This window comes from Nipponia nippon, unplaced genomic scaffold (genome assembly GCF_047370975.1).
Source record: "Nipponia nippon isolate SJK-2023a ecotype South Korea unplaced genomic scaffold, ASM4737097v1 scaffold_9, whole genome shotgun sequence".
Classification (NCBI taxonomy): domain Eukaryota; kingdom Metazoa; phylum Chordata; class Aves; order Pelecaniformes; family Threskiornithidae; genus Nipponia; species Nipponia nippon.
The window spans coordinates 15899936-15925688 of NW_028262413.1; the positions used below are offsets into that span (position 1 = coordinate 15899936).

The 25753-nt window shown below is 49.4% G+C and overlaps 1 protein-coding gene across 10 annotated transcripts in view; it reads right to left on the reverse strand.

The window, feature by feature from the left end:
* Positions 1-8074: 8074 nt before the first annotated feature.
* The window catches only part of TMCC1 (transmembrane and coiled-coil domain family 1), a 211400-nt gene continuing 193721 nt past the window's right edge, over positions 8075-25753 (reverse strand). For 5 of the 10 annotated variants that reach the window (XM_087745345.1, XM_087745339.1, XM_087745343.1 and 2 more), the window contains 3 exons: positions 21986-22920; positions 15078-15213; positions 8075-12345 (listed from right to left, as the gene is read on the reverse strand). In XM_087745345.1, coding sequence (XP_087601471.1) covers positions 12031-12345; positions 15078-15213; positions 21986-22920 — 1386 coding nt within the window. In that variant the 3' untranslated portion in view covers positions 8075-12030. Of the gene's footprint in view, positions 12346-15077; positions 15214-21985; positions 22921-23033; positions 23106-23839; positions 23913-25753 lie in introns of those variants that run through there. The other 5 variants (XM_087745337.1, XM_087745340.1, XM_087745336.1 and 2 more) reach the window with 2 other exon arrangements.

Consider the following 25753-nt stretch of genomic DNA (forward strand, 5'->3'; position numbering starts at 1 on the left):
TTGGTGAAAAACTTCAGCCCTCCCCAGATCCTCCTTCTCTGAAAAGGCAGGGATTATTACCTGTATGTTGTGACAACTACCTGCACTGTCCGAAATTCTCAGGGTTTCCAGATGCTCCAGACAAAAAATCAACCATCCTGGGCGAGAGCCCACAAGCTCAAAGCCAACAATAAAAGGAAACAAACGAGCACTGATTAGTGTTGGCTTGCTCCTCTTAAGAAGCCCGTGGGTGGGGAGCAAGGCTTAGGGGAGCACAGGTATATCCTGAACCTAGCCTGTGTGTCTGTGACCTGGTAAGTTACTGAAACTGCTTGTGCTGAAAGAAACAGACCAACACATGCCAGTAGCTGCTCCACCGGCCGCCTGGATGGGAGCTCGCAGAGGGACCTCCTTCTCCATTTGCCAACGAGGAGCGGCGGTGGGAAAGGAAGTGAGTCAGAGCTGAAGCGTGCTAATAGAGAAGTGAAAACAGCACCTTTAAAAGCTGTGATCTGGCTTTGGACTGCAGGGATGGCCACAAGCGGCGGAAACGGGAAGTGTGGCGAGAAAAAAACAGCTAATTCCTGCTCTCCTCTGCCCCCGCTCCCTGCCCAAAGCCCGCGCCCACGGGGTCAGACCCCTGCCTGGGGCCCAGCACCAAACCTCCAGCCTCCAGGAGCAAAACCAGGGCTCATCCAGCGGGGCCTTGAGTGCTTCTGCCAGTGGGGTGGGCAGTGAGCTCCGGGGCTGCCCAGCCGGCCGTCGGGGCTTTCCTGGTCCTCAGTCTGCACCTTGAGCCTGGACGTGGCCCCGCCTGGCGTCACTGGGGGGAGGCACTCAGGGGCACCAGCACTGTGTCCCCACTCCCCCACTGGGTCCATGAGCTGCCGGCAGCCAGCACAGTGCTGGGGGCCTCAGCGGGGCTGCTGGCTCTCTGGCTGCCCAGGGGCACCCTGGACGGACCTCCTCCCGCCCTGTCCCTGGTCTCTTTGGGGACAGATGCCTCAGGAAGGGGAAACTCCAGTGTGAAGCCTTCTGGTCTGGGTGGTGCAGCTGGGAGGACCTTCACGGTCCTGGCTGGCCTTGGCTGTCCCTGGACCCATGAATTCTTCTGGATGCCTCTGTCTTGGAGGGGGGGCAGCATTCTCCCACCAGCTGAGCCTCACCATCACCCCGACGAGATCCGCAGGGACAGCAGCTACCCCATGCATGCGCTCAAAGGGAAGTCTTAAAAATAGAAGGCAGCGGAGCATGTGCCAGCTCTGCCAGGTGCCGCAGCTGCAATAAAATCAGCGCGGGGCTCGAGCCAAGCCAGGCGGGAGGGGCACAGGCTTCACCCACGCGCAGTCCCCCGGGAAGCTGGCTGGCGCGTGAGGGGTCCTACGGCACCGCTGCGCTGAGCTCGGGTACGAGGCTGCTTCGACCACCCCCGGGGCAGCATCAGGGCAAGTCCCCAGGGCGCAGGCACCCGCTGCCTCGCTGCCTGCTGCTGCCTCTGGGCGGCAGACACCAGCGAGCCCTGCGCCAGCAGTGCAGGAATCCAGAGGCAGAGGAAGCGAATTGAGCATAATTAAATAAAAGTCCTTTTGTAACCCAGATAGTAGCAATCTATCTATCTACTCCGCTGCCATTATCAGTCCTGCTCACTGCTATGTCTGTGTAAAAGATGTTTAGGTTAGTCTAACAAGAGCTATTATCTCGACCTACAAACCGTGTCTTGCCCATGTTTCCGTGTTAGACACGGAGACTGGGCAAGTCCATCTTTCCCTCCCCTCTTCATACAGTTTGTGTTTATCAGCCAGCGCAGCAGAGAGGAAAAGCAGACGCTCCCCCGTGTATCAGCACTCCACAGCAGCTGGCTCCAGACCTCCCTGTGAACGCCCGCGGCAGGAACGGCTTCGCCGCCACGACGCTTTCACGAGAGCCAGCCGTGCCAGCAGCAAGCCCTGGCACAAGCCATGGTCTCCAGAGCCACCGAGTCCCAGACCCAGACTCAAGCCTCTGCTCACAGGCTTTCGAGGCAACACGCTGTGGGGCTGGCCTGTCCCCACAGAAGGACCCGAGCCATCTGGGAGTCAGATGGGACATTCCGGCTCACTCACTTTTTGAGTTGGTGAATTCCTGTGTGGAGCTCCATGGGCAGCTCCTGCGACTCTCCATGCATCAGAGCAAAACAAAAGAGTGTCCGGGACAGTGGAGCCCCAGGTTTCTTTTTGCTGATGGGAAGAGGGGGAAGGATTTTTAGCAGCCCAGTTAAAAGACATTTTCCTGGTCAGCACCCTGCTTTTACCAGCTCACAGCTGTGCCCTGTTCCCACCCCACAGGCATCCCTTGCTCTGCACACCGTGCCCTCCCCAGTCTTGGCTGTGTCCACACCCTGTCTCCCAGTAATTAACCACACTATTAGCACTTGGCAAAAGCTGCCAGCTGTAAGCAGTGTTTGTGAGGGGAACATGGCAGAAAGAAGATAGGCATTTTGCTGACAGGAGAGAGCATCTTCAGGCTGAAGCTCTGCCGGGTTTTCTTGCCCCAGGAGGAGCAGGCAGCTTGTCCCTGCCAGCTCTGCCCGCACTGCCGTGTGCCTGCATGCCCTGTGTGGGCCACCTCCCTGCAGAGCTGGCCCAGCTACCACCTCCAGCCCATGCCGCTCTGCAGCGCTGCCGCTGCAGAGGTCCCTCCTTCCCTGGCTGGCGTCAGGAAACGGGGAATTTATCAATGTGGCCGTTGTTCCTGCTCTCTCTCTGTCCTATCCCCAGAGAACCTCCAAATCGCATATGATTTTTTTCCCCCTTCTTTTTTTTGTTAGGAGCCTACCCTGCACCACAGAAAAGGCGCCTTTGTGTGTGCTGCTGGACACGCAGCCCCACCAGAGCAGGGCTGAGGCAGGCCCCTGGGGACCCTCGGTCAACGTGGTTCCCCTCCGCTGCTGGGGCAGGTCAGCAAACAGGACAACATGTTGTCCAGGAGCCAGAAGAGACACCAGGCCTCGAGGGCCGGGACTGCCAGCAAACGCACACCGTGCCACAAACAGGAACACGGGAGGCAGCAGCAGGGGTCAGACCTGTGTGCCCAACAGAGCCTGTCTGGCACACTAGCTACGGTGGATGAGGCAGGGAGGAGCATGCCACCAAATTTTCATAGACTCCAGCCCCACTTTGAGGAAAGGAGAGGAAAGCTCCAGATCAGACAAATGACTAATTTTCACTGTAATCACAGACCCAGCCATGCTTAACACAACAGAAGCCGAGCATTCAGACTTATATGAAAGCTAGTTTGCGAGCCATCAACGTGTGCCACAAACAATTATGCCTTGGAATAGCTCCCTCCAGGGCTGGGGCAATGATGCATTACAGAGCCGTGGCTCGTGGCCGCACAGTCCCTTTCCATGCAGACATCGGAGCTGAGCGCAGGCCTGGATGCTGTGCTGGCAGGTGTGTGTAGGATCCGGAGAGGGACGGCCGAGCCCGAGCAGGGAGAGGGTATTCCTCACCTGGGCCGATGTCAGCTACAGGGGCAGATGCAAGCAGTAATAACCACTGCGTTACTTCCGTAGTGATGCCGAGCCACGGGGGAAAGGGTTCCTGCGCAACAGGAACAGCTCAGGGTCTTTGATGCACTGCTGCCGTTGTTGTCTGTGGCCCAGTGACAGAGAGGCTGGGACGTCTGTACAGCAGGGATGCTCCGGAGCCCATGGCAACATTGGCAAGGTGTCTGTGTAAGTGAGGGGGTCATCTCTCACTTCCCCAGTGCTGCTCTGGGAGAAACAACAATGACAAACCAGAGAAGATGCTTGTGCTGGGAAACATGATGGTTTTGCCTGCACATGGGGCGACCTGGGCTGTGGAAGAACCCAGGGCTGGTCCTCATGGCCATTGCCATGCCCGCTGCGCATCCTCCAGATGGTCAGCCAGATGCAGCCCAGCGGCACGGTGGGGTGCCAGGATGCAGCTGGCAAACAGTGCAGCCACTGTGGGAGAGCCAAGCCCCCGGGGGGGTCCCTGCCCTCCTTCGGCCCTTGGCTCTGGCCTGCCCTGCTTGGCGATGGCTAGCGCCGGCCCCGGCCTCTGGCGGCACGGGGCTGTCCCATGCCCCAGCCAGGCCTGCCGCCCCCTGGGGCCTGGCCCGCTGCCCCACACCCGCTCCCTTGGCCCCGAACAGAATCTGGCCCGCAACAGCCGGATCCGGGCCGTGGCTCCCAGCCCTTCTGCTTCAGGACGCCATATGCCCGGCAGAGCAGGAAACCCCTCAGTGGGGGCTTCTCCCTCCATCAGCACGGCCTCGCACAGGGGGCATCCCCTGTTCAAAGCGGGGCTGGCGGCAGCAGGCCACGCCGGGGCCGGGCGCCAGCGCGCTGCGGGGGCCGGGCCGCCGCACGTCCCCGGTGCCTCAGCCTCCCCTCCCGCGCGAAGCAGGCGGGCGGCCGCGAGGGCCATCGGCGCCTGTACCCGGGGAGGAGATGAAAGCCGCCAGGCTGGCGGCCCTGCGGCCCCGCGGCCGGCCCCGCCGACACCCCGCGGGCCAGCGGCTCCTGCGGCGGCGCCGGGGCGGGATGGGGCGCCGGGGCGAGGCGGCGGCCGAGGGCGCGGGCCGGGCCCGCCGCGCTGCGGGGCTGCGGCGCCGGGCGGCCGCCAGGGGTCGCCAGAGACCGCGGGGCGGGCGGGGGCGCGGTGCCAGCTGCCGCCGCCAGGTGGCGGCAGAGCGCGCGGGGGCGGGGCCGCGGCGCGGCCGGGCGGGGAGGGGAGGGGAGGGGGTGCGCGGGAAAGGTCCCGTCTGCCTTGGGTCGCCGTAAATTGGATGAGAACCATTAAAACCTTTCACTGGATCCCCTGTAATTAAAGCGATTTAGAGGAGAGGCGTCCAGATCACACCCCCGCGTTGGCGGGCCCTCTGGCAGCACCTGTGCTGGGAGGAGCCCCGGGCAGGCCTCCTGCGCGGCGGGGAGGGCCTCTGCCTCGGCCCGGCTGCCAGGCCGCCGGCTTCCCGGGAGGAAGCGGGATCCTGGTCGTTCGGAAGGGTCACGGGTTTCTCTGCGTGCACCCGCCGGCGTGGAGCTCGCCCCGCCGGAGCTGCCAGCCCCGCGATCGCAGGCTGGGGCACCGGGGCCCAGGCGGCTCCCGGCCGCCTTTCAGGCTGGGGCACCGGGGCCGCCCGCCGGCGGTCCAGCCTCTCCCGGCCATCCGCGGCGTTTCCCAGCTGGGAAAGGGATGGACGGGACAGACGGAATGCCAGCTGATAGGCACCTTACAGGCTGTTTCCAAAGAGGGAGGGAAAGGAAGACGTGACCAGTGCAGGAGCAGAGTTGATTTGAAATAAGCTAAAGATCTTTCAGAAGGCCGTTTTGGGAAGGAACATAACCAAAGCGCCCGAGCAGTCTGGGAGAGCGGTGTTACACCCATGCTGAGCATCGTAACCGCCTTGGGTGCGTGAGACAGAGCAGGAGGACCGGAGGGATGATATTTCCTTGAAGGTGTTTTCTGCCGAGGAGCGCTCCACCAGTGAAACGTGACTGGCTCCTCATACGATCCCTCTTCTCTTCTCGGGATCCTCCCCTACCTCAGCAGGACGTTCATTTCCCACACGCCCCACTTAGCGCTCGGGGTGTGCCTGAGCGGGGGGCGAGCTGCGCCTCCTGGTTCCTTCCCCCTGCGAACCCAAACGCCCTCCCCTCCGTCGGCTCGCCTGCGTCGGCACTCTCCCCTTGAGTGACATTTTCAGCAAGGCCAAGGATGAATGGGAGTTGTCTTGACCCAGAGCTTGCGTTCACATTAAGGGGCTGGAGAAACGCGTGGGTGATGCGCAGGTGCGGCAGCAGTGCCCAAACCAGCTGGGAACGAGGAACCCAGCGAGCAGATGGAGCAACGTGGTGTCACACTCACACGCTTCTCTGTGCTGGCCGGACAGGCTCGTGGGTTGCTGCTTAGGGCTCCCACTCCCCTACGTATCACAGCTAGTGTTAGGCATAAAAGTTTCCTTACCCCTGCAGGATTTAAGTGCTTTTTTTGTGTCTAGTGGAAGAACTTCTGAAGTACTTCGGACCTCTTGATTGCAGGGCAAGGTGAGTTATTAGCTGTGCACAGGCAGGGCTACACGCAAACCTGCACTGGGGAGGGAGGCTGAAAGCACACCACAGCTTCCCATCCTGTGCTTGCTTTTCTCCTCAGGCAGCGGTCCCTATTTTGCGTCAGCATTCCCTATTTTGTCCCTTTGGGCCATGGCTGGCACAAGGCTGGTCCAAAGGCAGAGCACGCATACGTGCCGACTCTTATCCTAAGTTCAGAGGGGATCTGGCTAGGGAATGAACCACTCGGCAGAGCTGGTTTGCCCAGGGATGTTCCATTTCATGCTCAGGCAGCAGAGAACCCACTTCCCATTTCTGCTGAACTCCGGTCAGAGGGGGAGGCTCCACTGAGGCCAATAAACCACTAACCACCACTGTCTTTTAGAGAAAGTAGATTTAGGGCTCGTTAAGAAACAACTTGAAGACAGATGTCTTGCGGTAGCGACCTGTCTGTTTGCCCAAATTTCCACTATCAACACATCAATGTGTTGCGATTTGACCTGGGAGAATGACTGCTCCAGTGAGAAAGATCAGCCAATTCTTCACCTCCACTGTGACAACCCAGCATAGCCATACCCTTGCCAAATCCGTGTTTGTCCCCCAGGACCTGGGTGGAGGTAGCAAACCACTTCTCACAGACTAACCAAAAAGCTGAGTAATGACTCCTAATCCTTTAAATAATGGGATTAAAACTGTTGACGTGGGAGTAGAAGGCCACTACTTTCACCCTTGGTCATCATGCCCCCCCCCCCCCCCCCCCGCGTTGATCCTGAGCCACGTTCAACAACCATACTGAGTCCAACCAGCACCTATCAGGTGACTGCCCCAAAAGAACGCAGAAACGTTAAACTTCACAACCAGCACCCATGTCCTATCTCAAGCCAGACAGCTCTAGCAAAAGCAGCCCCATGCACTTGCTTCATCCATGATCTGCTGGAATTTGCATTCTGGTTGTGGGGAGACTATGGGGAGAAAATCACTGCAAACAGCTGCTTCTGCTTTTTGATCTCTCGCTGGTTTTACAGCTCTTGTACCTTTTCGTGAAAACAGAGAAAATGACTCCGTCCCTTCCCTTTAAAAAAGTTGTTGCAATTCCCTTCTCAGTTCTGTGTTCTCAAGGCCACATCACCAAAAACCAAAAGGAACAACTATTTTCTCCACATCAGTGAGGAATCTGCTCACTTCCGGCTTGTACAAATACTGAAGAATTCAGAAATTGGTAGGCAAAATGCTTATATTTAGAGTGGTGGCCCAACCAACATCATATAGGCTCTTCCCTTTCCTCAGAGGAAGAGGGAGTGGGCTTTTGGTTAGTGAATGCTGCCCTACCAGCTGAATTCTTCCTCGTCAAAGCTGAGCTGGGGCCCAGAGCTGCTCCATCATGAGATCCACGTGAGAAATACAGGGGAGGCTAGAATCGCACCTTGCTTTCAATATGCAGCTCAACGCAGAGCTGATCTTGCAATCCCAGTAAGGAAAAAGTCCAAAGAAGCCAGAGCCAGTCCCCGTCCCTTCTCAACCGTGGCAGTCCAGATTACAGACCTGCTCAGCGGTGGAAAATACAGGACCAACTCCTGGTTCTTCAAAGACAGATGCCTCTTGGGCAAGTCACCTCATCTAATTGTACCCACCTCCAAATTGAGGTTTACAGCACTGCAGGTAGGGAGGGTAGAGACATGCCGTAATGCGCGAGCCACACAAACAGGTCAGGCATCTGCGGGAATGGCGGTGACCCTGCAGAGAGGCTGTCCCAGACTCCAGGTGGACTGGAAGGAAACAGATGAGGAAGAATGCAGTGCTGCTCTTCCTCTTCCACCCGCAGAGACCACACAATGCAGCCAATTTATTCTCGCCATGGCCAGGTGATGTATGGCTGATTACAGGATGAAGTCTGATGATCGGATCTATGGAGAACTTGCTCAGATTTTAAGCTATTAGGGCTCGGCACAGTTTTAACACACCCTCTTTTTCTTCCTGACCCCCCCACCCCATCCCTTTGGAAACATGCAAATTAAGCCAGTGTTAATAGCTGAGGTTTTTATTTAAAGTTTTTTATATACAGTAAAAGTGTCACAGATAAATCTGCGACAATCAGACAAGACAAATGTAAATCTCTCTCAACAATTAGCAGCTTAAGATCTATAAACTACAGTGTTACGTTCACAAGTGTCATTTCTGTACTTTTCAACCCGTGCAAGTGAGTTTTTCTGTTTATTTTTTTACACTTTTAAAACACACTTACAGCTAAGTCAATTGCCTACTACTATACCACCTGGCATACACAACACAGACACACAGGGTTTTTAACTCTTTAGCCACATTCAGAATTCACTTAAAAACTGGCAAAACTACCCAATCTTGAACCCCTTTGTAGCTTGGCTTCTTTTGTTATAATGCTGCTTTTTTAATTAAAAAAAAATGCATATTTTCAAAGCTGAAAGACAGTGCTTTTCTGTCCCAGTGCAACATGTACAGAACTCAACATTTAATCTGATCAGACCCTAAGAACTCATGGGCTTGGAATAAACCAATGAAATAATTGGTGTGAGCATGCTCAGTATCATTAAACTAAACTAATGAGGCTGAGAGAAAAGAAAACTTAATAAAATTTAAAATGGTAAATTTTTTTGCATCAAGATTTTCTTTCTTCTTTACATCTAGAAAGCAAATGGGGGAAACAGGTGAACTTCATTGGAACCATAGAATTTCAATGAAGAGCTGCTGCTTTTTGAACTAACACAGTCCGTTATATTCTTCCCTTTTTAGATGCCGAGTTGATATGTGCTAAACATATCTAAGCAATTTCGGAATCGTTTCAACTCTGAATATGAAATGTTTTGGGAAACATTCTGCAACTCAGAGATGGTCACTAAAAAGTTTACATCCAAAGGAAGGCTAATAAAAGGTACTCACACGCACACTCACATCCATGGCAGAAACTGTCTTCTACATGTCATCCAGAAACGCTTCATCAAGAAAGCAAACACAACCACTTACAAGGAAAGGGAGCCTTAAAGCTAGAATCACATTTCCAACAATATAATCATTGTTAAGCTATCAGAAATCATCACAGACCTTCAAATTGAAGAGGGAGGAAAACCCCAAAACGTTCTGCTAATGCAAAAGGCAAAACACACGGCAGTTGTGTTAGGATATGAAAAGTGGATGCAGCATCATATATGGCATTACTGCAGACAACTTTCTGGAATGGAAGAAACTGTCGAGAGAGAAAGAGACAGACAGACAGACAGACATTGTCCAGAACCATATGTACATGGCCTTCACCAAACAGTTTTGAGGTGATAAGTTTCTATTAAGCCTGCGCCTTCTGGCAAATTAGCAAATGGTATTTACTGAAGACAACACAGAGTTGAGACACTAAAGGAAATTAGGATATAAAGAAGAGGGACAAACACTTCCTTCAAATACTACAGACGAGTGGCACCGAGTGTCCAGATCCATTGGCTTTCAACTCCTTCTTGCTTTGACCACATAAAAACCTATCACGAGCAATCCTAGCGTGATCAAAACTGACAAAAACAGAGGTGCAAAGGCCAGGTTTCAGAAATCAAGGCAACAAAGCTTTTCAGTTCTGTGCCAAATCAGTTCTTACTGTTATGCACACCTTTGACCTTTGTTTCTGACAAAAACTATGTAATGGGAAGACAATGGTTACCCATGTAATTTGAATCAGCCAGAGAAGGGTGGTAAACAGAACAGAGTTTCACTGGAGCTAGAAGCATGGTCTAGGGAGGGAATGTTTATGCAATCTTTGCTCTGTCTGCAACTCTGGAAAGCATGATTATTTTTGGCTTGAGTCAGTTGCAATTGGCAATTTATGTTTTAAGTAGGACAGGAGCAGATTAGCACACATGGTGACAGAGAAAGGTGTGCTGGGATCCCTGGGGAGAGGGGTACCTGAGTTTCCTGTGACTATGGAAAAAAATAGACAGACTCTCTGAAGGAAGAAGGACGGTTGGACGGCAGAGGGCTTGCCACCACTGGCAATCAGAAGACCCTCAAGGCTGTTAACCTGGTTTGAGGGAATTTCTCAGAACCCAGAATCTCCATCATAGCATAAAGTCCCAGGCTTCTGTTTATATATATATATATATATGATGTACATGTTCCATATATGTATATGTATTATTTCCACTGGTTTAGGTCACTTGGGCAACATTTGGTTCCTAGAGGGAACTTAAGCCTGGAAGGAAGGAAAACAGTAAGATCTAACTAAACACCATAAATGGTTTTGAAAGAGAATCCTGGAGTCTTTTTGGATTTCACGGAGAAGGAAGTTACAGTGAAAGGGACACCAGTTAAAAAAACAGCGTAGGGCAAATGCAGATTCCTTGGACATGGAGCCTGCCTGCCGGTACCAACAGGTCACCAGCAACAGCACGTTGCTAGGACTTGAGAGTTACATTGGAAGCTGACATTTCCTTTAGAGCTTTGAAAAGGTATCTACACCAAGTACTTGCCCCCATGGCTGAAGAAGAGGATGCTCTCTGTGGCACACCACACAGATGCAGAGTACAAAGAAGATCTCTACACAGACACACAAATGATCTTACCAGAGCCTGACAGGAGGAAAACTTTGGTTTCACTTTTTAGGGGTTTATTTAAAAATTAAATCAGAACTATTTCTGAGACAACCACTCTTTTAAGTGGACTGTTTATTCAGTATTTCTTTCCTTAAAAGAACCTGTCTTTTCCCTAGGAAGGGATGAAGAGAAATTCCTTATTCTTGTCCTGAGGCCAGGAATTAGAGTTGATGTGGAAATGAGAAATATAAACATACTCTCCTTCACATCTGGAGAAAGAAAGAAAAAAAAAAAAAAAAAAAAAGCCCTGCATGACAAAAATGTGTGGAGAAGATAGATGTTTTTCATGATGCTGCATCTGTATGCTCCGGAGGACAGATAAATGGCATATGAATAGCGCTGCGCTCCAGACAGGCTGGCACTAGAAACTACTCTCTGCCCTCCTCAAAACTGTTTCAGGACAAGACGGCTCACAATTATTCACGCATTTCTTCATTTAAAAACATCACTTCTTTATTTAAAAGGAAAAAAAAAACCATAATGACCCTCCCAACCCCTTCCAAAAAAACCCCCAATAATAATAATAATAATTATAATAAAAAATCCTATTAGAAACAATAAGGAAGCACTGAGAGTTTGAGTATTACACTCTTCAAGTATGCTGTTCGGATTTTTTTTAAATCTGTGAATATACATATATAAAAAAAACCTTAAAAGTGCGACCAAGGGCTTCTGCTTAAAGATAAGTATTTCAAGGACTACTTCAAAATACTGTAGCACGACTGTGCAGTTACTGTGTATGGCATGAGGCTTCCACTTCATATGCTTAGCAAAGTTAGCCAGCCTTATAGAAAGTTATTGTAAGTCAGGTTAGCACAAATGGTGAACCCAGATGCTGAGCTGGGAAAAGAGATCCACACGTTGTTGTTTTTCTCTTGTTAAGGAAAGAAACCACTCTGAACGCATACATTTGGACATGGAATGTGAGCAGACTTCACAGTAAAAGTTTAGTGTTACAGGTTTGCTGCGGTACCTTCATTCAAGGCTGTGCACTAGATTTAGCTTTGCTCATCTTAAGCTAACCACATTCTCTTCTTCCTGACAGGTTTAGTACAGTAGTTCAAGCCACAATTTAAATTGCCCATTGGTATGCTCCAAATTTCTGTATTTTATTTATTTCTTTTGTACACTTTAAAGAATCTTAAGATTTGCATCCAAAGAGAACCATGCTACATAAAAATTATCCAGGATTCTCGCCAAAAAGAGTTCTTGAATAAAATCTAAAAAATACTATTGCAATGCATCTCGCAGAGAAAAAACGTTATTCTAAATGTAAACAAATTCACTCGGACACTTTAAAACTTCAGCGGAGTAGTTGCTGACTAATCTTTGCCACGCTTGCTCACCGAGAGCGCCGGGAGGAGGGTGATGCAGCCAATCCTGCCGCCATCATCTGGGGGGAGACAAGAACCGTTCCAAGTAGCCGGTGATGGCGTCCCAGTGCTTCCACAAAAAGGCAATAAAAACCACTATAAATAAAGTGCTGAACGTCCTATTGCGAGTCTTCATGAGTGGCACGACGCAGTTGGCCACAGTGGAGACGAAGACGAGGAGGACAGCCATGACAGCCAGGAGGATGTTGATGAACTTCCCCAGCAGGTTCCTGGCCGTGGCATTCTCCAGCCCCTCCAGCTGCACCACTTGCTGCTGCTGCTGCTGCAGCTCCATCTTGGAGATGCGGGTCTGGCATGCTTCCAGTGCCTCCTGTCGGCAAGAACACACCGCTGGGTTGCCGGCACCCCACAAGTCCACCCCAGTGGTGGACAGCCCACGGCTCTTAACTTACCGATTAGGTCAGACCAGGGCCACCCTCCCTCATGCCTTACGCACCTCCTGCAGGACATGAGTCACTACACTGATTTCATACCCTGCAGCGGGAATAGAGGAAGCTGTGCCATTTCATGTGATTGAGGGTGAGGAGCCCCTCATTAACTAGGTACTGCCATTTGTAACACACCACGTCATCTCGTTTACACCAGAGAGGCTCGACAGAGATGACAGGCTGGGGCAGAAGTCAGGCTTCGTTAAAACACACACTTCAGCTGCCACTTTGCAGTGTCAGCTGCCTGTCCCTGCACGTGGTGCACTGGTCACCTGAGACCTTACCATCCTTCCTGCCTTGCCGTCAGACCCAGAGGGAGGAAGATGCTGACAGCCCCCAGCAATCAGACAGCCTTTGTCCAGAAAGGGGGGGGGGGGGCTACCCAGTGAGCTGCTCACTTTAGTTTTGGTTTCAAGAGACCACTGAGGGGACAAAGGTACTGTGTCCAGCCAGCACTCTTCCTCCTCTTCCTCTTCTAGGACGCGCATTCCCACAGCCTCCCATTTCCATCACTTTCCTTGCAGTGGCTCGTGCTTATGCGACCCTCTCTGAGCCCATTCAATTCTCTAGTCAACCTGGCAGAAAACTAAGTCAACAAAAACAACTAACCAAAAACGCCTGGCCACATTCTGCTTCCTTAGTGAGCTGAATGAGCTCAGGGAAATGTTTGAGGAGCACCAGGGCTGGGACTGCACAGCTGGCGTCACAGGAGGAAGATCTCCTCCTCCAGACTGCAGCAAGCTGTGGCACTGGCGTAACTCCAGGTGACATTGCAAGGGTTGGAGAAAGCAGATGTCTAGGAGAAGGATAAGCAGCATGAGATTTATGAAACTGCCTCTAGGAAGAGGAAGGAGAAGACTATTCTGTACAAAACAACATCTCTAAAGCACTGTTGACTTGGGTGTGATTGTTTTCAGACCTTTTCACCATGCTGAACCTCAAGCAGACCAACCCAACCTGCAGGACAACACTGGCGATATGCAGCAGGTGGGCTAGGGATAAGGAGGAGGGGTTTTAAGACAATTAATGCAATGAGACATTTCTGCTCTTGGAGATACAAAGTTACAATATTTCCATTAATCCTCCCTCAGAGTTGCTCTTCTCAGACCTAAAGGCCTGAGACCTAAAGGCCAACTTCGAGTAACATCTAGAAGTCTGCAGCAGGCAGCAGTCTCTCTCAGACTGATCACTGAAATAGGAACTAGGACTCCTTGCCTACAGACTAAGCTCTGTCACTGCTCCTCTGCAACATCAAGCCCATGCTCTTAACTAGTTTTTCATGCAAGAAAACTTAACACCTACCTTTTCCCCAGCAATGCTGAGGAATAGTCTGTCCCAATTTGCAAGTTTACACTAAAAGTGCTGAATCATAAAATGAAGATTAAAAAAAAGCTATTGAGAAATCCCCACTTCAATTTAAGTTTTCAACCTTACTTCTTCCTGCCGTGTTAAACTAGAGAGGAGAACAAAACCTGAATACTGTAACATTCCCCCCAAGCAGAGCCTCCTGTTTACTCTGTCGGAGGCCATGGCACCACTGTCCACAGACGCTCTTTTATTTTAACCTTAACTTAAAGGTCATTGTCACCTGTTACATTTCTCTGACATTGCATCATGTCTGTGGAGGTCAATGAAACATGAGGGTTTCTCTTCAGTTACGGTCCCTGAAAGTACAGGGCAAAACTGATCAGCCTCCTGTAACAGGAAGCAACCTGGAAGGACATTGCCTCAACGGGACCTGCAGCTGGACCTACAAGTGTGCCAAAAGCACAGCCTGCTCTGTCTCCAGAGGAAATCGCCTGGCTGAAGCTCCTCAGGGGTAGAAAAGAGGGAGAACTTTGACCTACAATTCTCTGCTCACGCTATAAATATCTCACATCAGCAATCAAAACTGAGATGCCTGCTAAAACTAGCACAAGTATTTAAAATGGATGATAGATCTGTTTCTGAATAGGCCTTTCTTTATAAGGTTTAGTGGCTGCTCAGATCATTTCCCAGGTCTTTTGCTCTGTGGAAGGCCCTCCAACTCCATAATCTCTGTTTCCATAGCTTTGGTCTTTTACGTACTGAAGGAAACTTCTCTTTTAAAAATACCTCCTTATTTGGGCAAAACCAACAGAAAGAATTGCTTCCTGACTCAATGTGGTGGATACACAAAGCCATTTTTCCTTAGACATATGTGATCATTGCTCTAAAATTAGTGACACAGAAACACACCCTAGGGTCAGTTTACTGGGAACGCTACTGTAAAAAAAGTGTTCACGTCATGGCCCATTAGTTTCTAATACCCTACAAAACCCTGTACAAAAAGTGGATGCAGGCTTCCACTTTGCTACAACTTATTTAAAAACGCTGCTCCGGACCAAGTGGCAGGCTCCCTCTGCAGATGAACCTGCCTGCTGGTGCATGGGCACAGCCCTTCTTTACAAAAGAAGTTACTTGGAGAGATACCCGAGGTCAGAGGCCCTTTCAGAACTCGTCAATATGCAGTTTAGCAATAAAGCTACAAGGATTAAAACCAAACATTGAATCGCAGAAGTATTTCAAAAGTGAATGAGTTTCAGAAAGAGCAGGTGGAAGACAGGACTTGAGTGTCCTTGTTTCTGTCACCCACCTGGATGTCCCGGGCTCGCTCATAAGACTGATAGGCAATTTTCTCCTCCATGCTGGCCAGCTCCTGTTTTAAATTGAGGATCTCATTCTGGTGGAGCTCAGTCAGATCATTTAGCTGCTCTTCGAGTCTTTCACATCTAGAAATGATACACATGGTATAGTAGCTTTAATGAGAAGAGGATGGCAAAATTACACCACTAACAATCAAGCAATGAACATCACAGACTTCTTACTGAAAACTAGTGTGGCTACCTCAGTCATTACAAAAACACGCATTACAATGTAAGGTGCTCTCACTGGGAATTAAAGAAATCCTTTCTACCAGGTAAGGTATGTTAATCATCTTTGTATCCTGGGGAAAAACACACAGAGCAGTTAAATGACAACTGTCAAGTGATGCAAGAAATCAAACACAGAATTAGAACAGAGTAAGTTATTCCCCAAACTTTTGCATAAACCAAACAGTTCCCTTCTAATACCATAAGGTCGTAAGCATTTTCATCTACACTCGGAACAGTAAGAGGCATAAAAATGACACAGAAATTAAACGTGACCGATGCCTCAGAGAACATGATGGTCCTGTCTGATCTTTACATGTGAGATCACATGGATATCTTTGATTTTTTTTTTTTTCCTGTATCTCTCATGAATGATTCAGCTTAACTAGCAAAGACCATCATATTATTTACAACGAGGGCACATGAATCATTAACCTGCAGGCTTATTTTTCAGTTTGCTACTAGTGAATGGACTGGGAGCAGTCCTGAGAAAGAGGATTGCCCAAAAAACTGATCTACAACAACTCTGAGAGATACAGTTTTGTTTCTCATTGAGGGAGTTTTAAATTTACTTCAATGATCGCTCCATAATGTTATTTTAGCACTTTCAAAATACATTAGGGATACTTTGCATTTGTATGTAGCACATAGGTTTTGGAATTTCAAGTCCAGATTTACAAGCAACTCATGCTTCAATACCCTTTTAAAATCAGGCAAGTACTTGTATTACTTCCAAAAGGTAAACATACGCAGAGAGCTAGGCCGCAGCTCAAGGGCTGGGAGCAGAGAGCTGGGCACCATCCATCCCATCCTCTTCCACCACACATCCCACTAGTTTCTCATTCTTGTTTCACTACGAGCGACAGCTCCAATGGTAACTAAGGTATGGGTACAGCCACTGTGGCCGTTGGGGTTTTTCCACTGTAATTTCCACTGACTGTATTCTCACCATAACAGCATGGAAAAAGCTTACTGTATAGCTCTTATCATCTGACCCTTGATATTAATAACTGAGGAATTCAACACAGAGATAATTCCCGCTTCCATGTTTGTTTCAAGATTTTTGGTGCTTCACAAGCTAAATATTCAGAATCTGTAGGCACAAGCTAGCCTTTAAAAATAGTCTTGGGGTTTTGTTTTTAATTGAAAAGTCTGAAGAGAATTTTCATTTACATTCCCAATGTAATATTGCTTTAAACTAAGAAGGAGTCAGACATAGCATGACAATTTCCAACAATGAAACACATGTGGTCAACCCGCAGTGAGACTAAGACAACCACCAGCTGACACAGCTCGGCCCAGAAAGGTGCCACAATAGCTGCGCAACCGAGACAGGACACACAAGAGAACTGGTTTCCCAAGAACGACAAGCTGCAAACAAGGGAATAGCCATGTGAAGACTGGCTAATGAAGAAGGAGCCCAGATAATTAATATTGCCATTTGTTCCCACCCAACTTAAAAAAAACTACTTGCCAACAACCAAGAAATCACAACTAAATCCACTCCAAGCCCCAAAGGCAACATAAATTATTTGAAATATATTCAGTTTGTTAATATATTACAAAATTCTCTGGTGGGTTTATTACACAAAAAGAGACTTAAGCATTTCTGAAAATATCATAATTATGTCTTTTAACCTCCTCCCACATAAACGCCCTTCATAAAACAGCTCTTGCCAGGCAGCTTAAATCCTGTTCTCTTAACAAGAAACAATTGTATTTGAATAACTTCAGAACTACCTCAATCTACAGGAAACATAAGGAAACTCTGCAAATCCGTATAGTTAAGAGTTTAAGCATAGTATGATTAGCAAAAGGGTTGGCTCCAATCCTCCCTGACCTGAATGCAGGACTACCAGCTTGTTCCCAAACCACACTTCATTTCACTGCTCAACCCCAGAGCTTTTGCAGTTTGCACCCAAGAACCACCTGCACTTTCAGAAACTGGCGTGTTAGGCAACTGCTGGAACTGGGTTATTTAAGAAAAAAAAAAATAAAAACACAACCTACCCAGACTTATTTTTGAAATTACACTACCTCCATTCATCTTCTTTTCACTCCTTGTCCCATTATCTACAATTTAGAAAATGATTTTTTTTTTCTTGCTGTTTTCTACTGGTGTTCAAATTGGAAAAGCTAAGAGAGGTTTATGTGACTTACAGGGCCCAAAGCCAGGGTTTTCCTGTTGAAGGATGGCTCACGTTTAACTCATGTATTACAAAAATAAAAGGGATAGGACACCTGTCAAGAGGTTAAGATTATACTTACACTTCCCTCTCTAATGTATGAGTGCCAGTGTCTATACAACAGACTCTAAACTTGCCTGTGAACACTGCAGTGCCTTGAATGATCAAATCCCACTTTATTTCAGGTACGGAAAATATCTCATTCGAGTCCAAGAATTATTTGTTCACCAGCTAAAATGTGAAATTACTAGCCTGTAGATTAACAAGCTCCAGCACAGAAACTTCTCTGTGTAACAGATCAGTGCTGACTGTCACAAGTATCTCATCATCAGAGATGTTCATACCGACGACACGCAGTATACTGCTGGGGTGCTCGGCTGAAGTACGGAATATGGGAACACTTCCTTTAAAAAAGCCACGTCAGATTTCCACACGTTTTCTGAGGCTTGCTGTTTGAGAATCAGGGAACTGATTTGAAAAAGGCTAACACACACAATTACGACCATCTCATTTTTTAAGAGCTTTAAGGCATTTTAAAGTAATAGCTGCAAAATATATGGCTAATACAGCATATGTAAGAGAGAGACATGATCATAAAGGCATTTTATCTGCACTCAGTAAGTGCTCTGGAAAGTAAAGAAACTCTGACCAAACTGACGCTAAAAGATCTTCACAGTACACTGTGAACAGAGTTTAATACCTCTCTTCAAGCCTCCCTCAAGATGGACCTTTTTTTTTATAGCTACGTCATACCAAATCTCATCTGATCTTTATTTTTATGCTACTGAACACACTGCTTTCAAGAGCAGAGTAAGAGCTAAAAGCAATATCTATTTGCAATATACTCTAAGTCTGCTATCTAGATGCCACATGAAGGACAGAGCTTGCTCTCCAGGGAGCACGAGTTGCTCTGGGTGCCCCCATCATGCTGTGCTTCCAGCTCCGAACCTCCCCTGGCAGAAGACGACAGCTTTGCAGGGACGTTTCAGTGCTTTCATGGCTGGGTGAGGATCCGCCTGACTCAACACACTGCCTTTGCTGCGTGGACACACTCCAGAAAGGCCTCTTCAGCCCTTCTAAACCTCAAAGGTTTAGCAAGTTTGATCTAGTGATTTTAAAATAAATCATGAGAACAGACTGAAGTCCAACAATCAGACTACAACAAAAATCAGATAAATGAAAACACCAGCGTCTAGCATTTTGGCTGACAGATTTCTCCTGACAGGAACGTGGGAGACCTAAATGCCCTTTCCAAGGATGCTGGGCTCGGGAAGAAACCCAAACCCTCAGATTGGCCACACTCCAAATATATGAGCTCATGATTTCACCACGTACAAACAGGTTCCTAAAGGGACACGCATGATGAAAATACTCAGCAGGAACTTTATTTCAGTCTCAATAGCACAGAAAGTCCCTGGTCATATCAGTAAACAACCGCCACCTTCCAACCGATGAGATAAGCAACAGGCTATTTCAGCACCCACTCCCAGTACAGAAGAAACACAATGATGGCCAAGGCACCGCCAGAATCTTCCTTCCTCGATGACTCAGCCCCGGCGGAGCGGCGCGGTGCTCCGGGGCCAGCAGGCAGGCAGGGCAGCACAGCCCGCCCCGGCCTTCCCGAGGTGCCGCCAGGCCAGCCTGGGCACCCTGCAGCACCAGGGCGGGAGAACTGGAGTGACTGCATCAGCAAGTCCCTGCCCCAGAGCCAGTTAGCAAACCAGCAGCTACATGGATTGATAGGCAAGATCTGCAAGTAGGGAGAGGGAGGGAAGAGATTGAGGTGGTCATGGAGAACCTGAGAGGCAAGCCATGGCTGATAAACAGAAACCGCATGAACACGCAAGGAAAAAAAGGTCAGAACTTGCAAAAAAGTAGAACATCTAAGAAAGAGGAAACGGACCAAGACCAGGTGAGAAAATGTCATGGCATGTGCTTTGTTCCAGCTCCCAGGTACAATACAAATACTCAGTGGTGCCCTAAGAGCAAAGGCTTCTCCAAAATACTTTTTTTTTTAAGCTCTAACTGAACTCAGTGCATGTTTTTGAAAACTTCCTGGAAATGGAGCAGAGTTACGAGGTATTTATAGCTTTTAAAGCCAGTTATGATTAATTTGAATCCCCAGCCTCCCAGCTTCAAACCACAACCTCCATTCCCATCTTTTCATTTTTTCCTGAAGAGAGCTGAGGAACACGAGGGGTTCCTAGTCAGAGGAACAGGTGCCAGCCCTCTCCGCCAAGGCAGCAGCATCCTCTCTGCCCTTGGACTTTCATGTAATCTTCCAGTTCTCAAGGCGATGTTGGCTTTCATCTTCATGGTGTTTTAAAATACAGAAGCTATCAAACAAGAATCTAGATTTGTACAATAAGGCATTAACCTCGCTGTGATTAACCCATGAGCTTCTTGCAGATTGTGCAGTTACCTGCCCACCTCTGAAAGCCTGCAGAGGCAAGGGTACTTAGTGTGGTTTAACCGCCCCTCTTTAAAGGTCACACCTCTAATTAATTTGCATCCACATTCCAAATGGCAAGTCTAAATTACTATCTTTTGACACATTTATAAGCCAAATACAGATTCTCCCAGAAGGTTTTTACTCCAGGCTGCCTTGGTTTGATCTTAGGCTCTGGGCTCACCTCAGGGGAGCACTCAGTAAAGGTTAACGGCATGTGACAGGTATGACTTCATACTGCACGAGTATGAGGACCTAAGTGAACCTTGCTAAATGGTTTCAGGAAATAACTAGCCAGATTAGCTGACAACATACATCAGTCCCCAAGGTCTTCTATTGTACTTTCAGGCCGCTCCTTCAGCTGTACTATGCTTGCATATAGCGTTCCACCATGAATGGCTGCTGCTGTATTTGTGAAACAACAACCCACACAGCAACAGACAACAGGACCCCTCTCTGCTGGGGAGCGGAAGATCAAACTCCATATCACTTCGTTACGTGACTTCATGACAATGAGGCACTAGGAACCAAAGTTGCTGTGCTAGGCGCCGGTTTCGGTCAAATCGCTGATTGTTGCAAAGCAGGATTAGAAAGTGGTGCTGGTCTGGCTTTGTCTATCCAAGCTTTGCAAAACACACAGAAAGCTTGCTGTCTCTACAAGATCCTAGCAGGCTAAGCCTTTTCAAATGTTTTTCCAATGATCTGGCACCAGCATGTCTAAAGAGCTGTAGGGCAACTCCATGTCCTACTGTGCAAACCAACACAGCAAGTGGCACAGGGTATTTCAGAAAGCCTGTCCCCACACCCAGCAGCTCTCCTGAGCCTCACAGGTTGTGCTTCACAGCCTGGCTGAAGTGACGAAGGCCATAAGCAACCTCATTACAAAAGCCTGGTGTCCTCCCTCAGAACAAGGACTTGGGCCCCTTGCATTTGTTATTTAAAGTTTCAAAAGTGCGGTTTACGAATCCTGTTGATGTGGACTGCAGTGTCCTGAACAGCTGCAAAAGGGCAGCTGGTAACTCTTCCCTCCAGAGCCTGGGGACAAGCCCTTGCTCCCAGCATGTGATGGCGAGGACGCAAGACATTCTGCCGGAGAGCACAAGGCAGCCTGCTGAGAGCTCCCTCCCACCCAGCAAGGAAGGGTAAGGGAAAGCCTTCCCTGAGCACCTCTCCATGGCTTGCTTTCCCTGGTGGGGGTAGCCTCAGGTTGGCGGGAGGAGCTGGCCGCCATACCATACTGTCAGGCTGCGTCCCTGAAACCACCGTCACCTCTCCCTTGTGACCTGATCGGGGACCGGCAGTACTGCAGCAACTCCTCTGCCTTTCCATTCCTTCCAGCGACGGGAAGGCTGATGGAAACACGAGTTACCCACTTCCAGAGCCATGTAGCCTTCATGACAAGAGCACTGCCAATATCTGACATTTAATTTAACTTCATTTCACTGAACCCTGCCACTGTGGGGCTGAGTGCAGAAGGGAAGGGGATATCTTAGTTTTGGCACGTGGGCAAGATCGTGTCTTTTTGGAGAGCCCTAAGAAAGCTGGATATTTCTTTCTCTGGTAGATATGGATCTGAGTGTTGGAGGAGGCAGGGTCAAGATACTGTCCACATGTAGTTGCCTGTCTCTTGCCTTGACCCAAACCTTTGCAGGATTTTTGCAGGGCAAATCACTGTCTGGATAATAGTAACTGCATCAATGTACTCCTGGTATTTTGGGACACCTTTCTAAACCTATTTGGCTTGACTTTTTATCTCGCAAACACTAAGAAATTACCTTTTTCCTTGTTATTTCTTTCTTGTACAGACAGGGACATGAGCAGCAAGATAACGGTATTTACAAAAAACAAAGCTGGGAAGGCAAAATCCTGAGAATACCGCAGAACTTCCCATCTGAATCAGGCTGCTGGGAACAAACTGCTGAGTAGTGCTATCCAGGACTCTGATGCTCTACAACTCACGGTATTTAATTCTGAAACAAAGTACAAAAGTACATACCTGTACCGCTCCTCCTGCAGAGTCTGCATGATTAATGAGTAATCCCTCTGATAGCGAACCTTAAGGTCCTCAAATGATTCTTCCAGTCTTGCCTGTGTCTCTCGAATTTCTTGAATCTCATGCAGTATTGCATCAAACCCTGAGCTCTGCATATCCAGAGTGTTTGTTTTGGAGCTGGAAGCTCCCACAGGGCCCCCTGTTGTGCTGTTGGCTCCCACTGAGCCCGACGTGGCACTGGAGCAATCTTCTTCACTGCCATATTTTGGGCTTGACTGAAAGTTCTGAATAACACCTAGAGCCTTGCCGCCTGTCCCATCTTCCTGGCCTTCTTCTAAAGAGTCTTTCAGATTAGCAATATTGTCTGCACTCCCAAATTTGTTCCTTATGAGGGAGGCAATCTCCCGGGGTTTGGAAACAACAGCTCCTGCTGCTGAATGCGTGGCTTGGGAGAAACTGGAAAGCCCACCTTTTACACTGTCTACTACTCCCTCACTGAAGCCAGTGACTTTTGCTCCGACATCTTTCAAACCCTGATGCATATCCCTGAAGACATCCTTCGGCTGCCGAGGGATCCCATTCTGTTCAATCTCTCGCAGCTTTCGATGGTAATGCTCTAGTTTCTTCTGCAGCTGCAAGATGGTCTGGGCTGACTTCTGATTTTTCTTCTCAAACACTTGCTTAATGCGGGCGCTCTGCTGCTTGTCTGCATTGTTGGCCAGTTTCAGGTACTCTGCCACATTGTCATCACGGGCTGTTTGTTCGATTTTGATCTGCTCGGTCAACTTCAGTATCTTTTGTTGCAGGTGTGTGATAGCCACTTTTGTACGCTGAGGATCTGGGGTCCCGTCAACAGAGTCCGCGTTGATGCTGCCATCAGTGCTCGAGGCCACTGCACTGGAGGTCTGCGCTAAGCTGCTGACTTCCAATCGCTCGATCTAGGCAAGAAGAGAGAGAAATATAAGCGCTAATCACCAGCTTCATTAATACAAAACCTTTCCTTCTTTGTGCCAACCAACTTGACAAGTGGTGTAATTTTATAAAAATGCACCTTTTTTTCAGCTGGCCACGGTACGGTATCAATCAATTGAACTTCATGCGCTTTACAGACATGTAGTGAAAGCTGAGAAAAAAGCAAAACCCCTCATACCTAAGTCAATTTAATGGCCTCAAACAACCAAAAACTCAAGCACAGAGCAAGACCGGGCACCCAAGTTTGGCAGGCTGAGTTCTCTGAAGTTTTGGTATAAGGTCAGCAGCTCTATCAGCTGACGAGTAAAAAGACAGAGAAGGTAACCGTGAAAGAGCAAAAGCCGCACAGATCAAGCATACAGCAAACCCAGGTTATTCCCAGTGCTTCATCTGTTTGTATGAAAGCAAGCAGTAATAAAACTCACCAGCCAACAAAACAGCTACCAAGGTCAGGGCTTAAAAGAGAAATAAAGAGCCCTTCAGACCTCTGAAAGCACGCCCTGCCTCAGGCTGTCAGGCCCGCGGTGCCTGCTGCGGGCGATAAGCCCTGCGAGCAGGTGCCTCCAAGGGGAAGGAAAACAGACGGCAAGTTTCAAAGGACAAACCCCATTTTTAGTCCCCCCCAAAAGTTAAACGCTCTTTCAGCCCAAACGAACCACACGAAGTAACCAAAGCGAGCGCCGGCGCTTCTCCCTCGGCTGGAAGAAGGAAGGGCCGGGCGGTTCAGCCGCCCCGCGACACCCTCCCTCCGCGGGCCGGGCGCTGGTCACGCCGCGGGACCAGACCGCTCAGCCCCGGGGGCGCTGCCGCGGGGGGTCCTCCGGCCGAGGAGCGCCGCCCCGCCGAGCCCCCCGGCCCGGCCCGGCCCGGCCCGGCCCGCGGTACCTTGTCCCGGCGGAGCAGCAGCGCCCGCTCCCAGTGCATGGCTCCCGCCGGGCGCCCGCATGGCTGCGCCGCCGCCGCGCCCCACCTGGCCCCGGCCCCGCCCCTTAAAGGCGCAGCGCCCGCCCCGCACCGGAGCCGCCCCGGGGCAGAGCGGCCCCGCACCCCCGGCCCGCGAAGCAGGCCCCGTTCCGGGAGGAAGGCCTTCCGCCGGCTGGGCCAGGCGCCCACCGGGCGGCACCCCGGCTCCGGCCCGGCCGCGCAAACGCCGACCGCGGCCCCGCGTCCGACAGCGTGTCGGAGAGGCACCGGCGGCCGCGGGCAGCCGGGAGCGCCCCAGCGCTGCAGAGGGGCTTCCCCACGCGGGAGGAGCGGGGAGCAAGAGCTGGATGCTGCGGGGCCACCGAGCCCGGTCGCCGTCAGCCCCCGAGCGCGAAGCCTGCGGGAGGGCGGGCAGCGCCGCTACCGCGGGGGGCGACCGCCGCCTTCCCCCCATTCGTTCTCGAGCCTCGATCGGTTACAAACCCCCGCGCCTCCCGATCACGTCACCATCGCGTAACACTGTTGGGTTTACTGAGCTCTAGCGGCAGTTTGAAAGGTAAAGTCTAAAAATGATACTTGGTACCACTTCCACGCCCATCTTCAAGAAAGAAATCTGTCGTAATTGGTTTTAAACCGTGCAAAACCAAATACACGGTTTGGCTTCTGCAGACACAGCAAACAGCCCTATAGCGTGTTGGATAAACAGGTGGTGATTCATGCCCTACACATTTAGAAAACAAGCTTTAATGGTACGCATTTCTACTGCTCCCTGGACACAGCAGCTTGATTTAAACACAGGACAGCATCCCAGATTATTCTATTTAAACAACTACCAGCTAACTCATAGCTTACTCCCCAAATGCAGACCACACTTCCATATTTGTCTTGTGAATATATACTTTAAAAAAACAAAAAAAAAAATGCTATTAGAGTTAATTGTATCCCTCTCTCTAGTTTCAATATTCTGTATTTAATGCAGCAAAATTAACACCCTGCAGTAGACAGGCAGCGCTGCCGTGTGCTGCAGCAAGACCAGCTCGCGCCGAGCAGGGTTGGCAAGGCTCCTTCCCAGCAGCTTTACACCGAGGTTCTCTGTTTGCTATCATATCAATAGGAAAACCTATTAGACACATGGAAAACTCAACTGATGTGTTTTCCAGAGGAGCTCGGTTGCTGGAAACCACAGAATATCAGTTTTCAGTCTGTAGCGACTGCAAAAATATCAACTGCTCTCTTAAATGGGTTTAGTTGTAGAAACCCTGGATCTCTGGATAGATTAATGGAAAATTAGGGCTGAGAATTCATGTTAATCAGTGGGACCAACAATATGCATGACATTAGTACTGTACAGAGAATATGCTGTCTCTGAGATCTAGGGACATGTGTATTTTGGAGCAGTAGACATTTGGTAAGATACTTCCTCTTGGAAGTTGTAATTTCATTAAGATCGTCCTAGGACTGCCACTGATCTGATTGCTTTGCATGGTCTAGAAGGAAACAAAGATCCCGCGTGCACAGGGCACGCCCGACCTAGAGAGTGTCAACCAACCCGCCGTGGCACAACTGCTTAGTTCCTCGTCCGCAGACCCCTTATGTGCAATAGGCACACAGCTCGATTTACTGCTTTGCCAACTCGCTGTAACCCGTGAAGCAGCACAGCGTAGACTTTTCTATTCAGCACACTGATACAATCTTATTACTCTTAATTGCCTTACAAAACAAGCTGGCTTCTCAAGAAGAATCCTACCAATCCATTTGTAACGATCTGTATCTACTTCAGAGGAAGGAAATTTTAGTACTAATGGCAGATGAAAAAAAGAAAGATCCACAAATATGATGCAAATTTTTCTGAAAGTAATTTGAAATAACAAATAA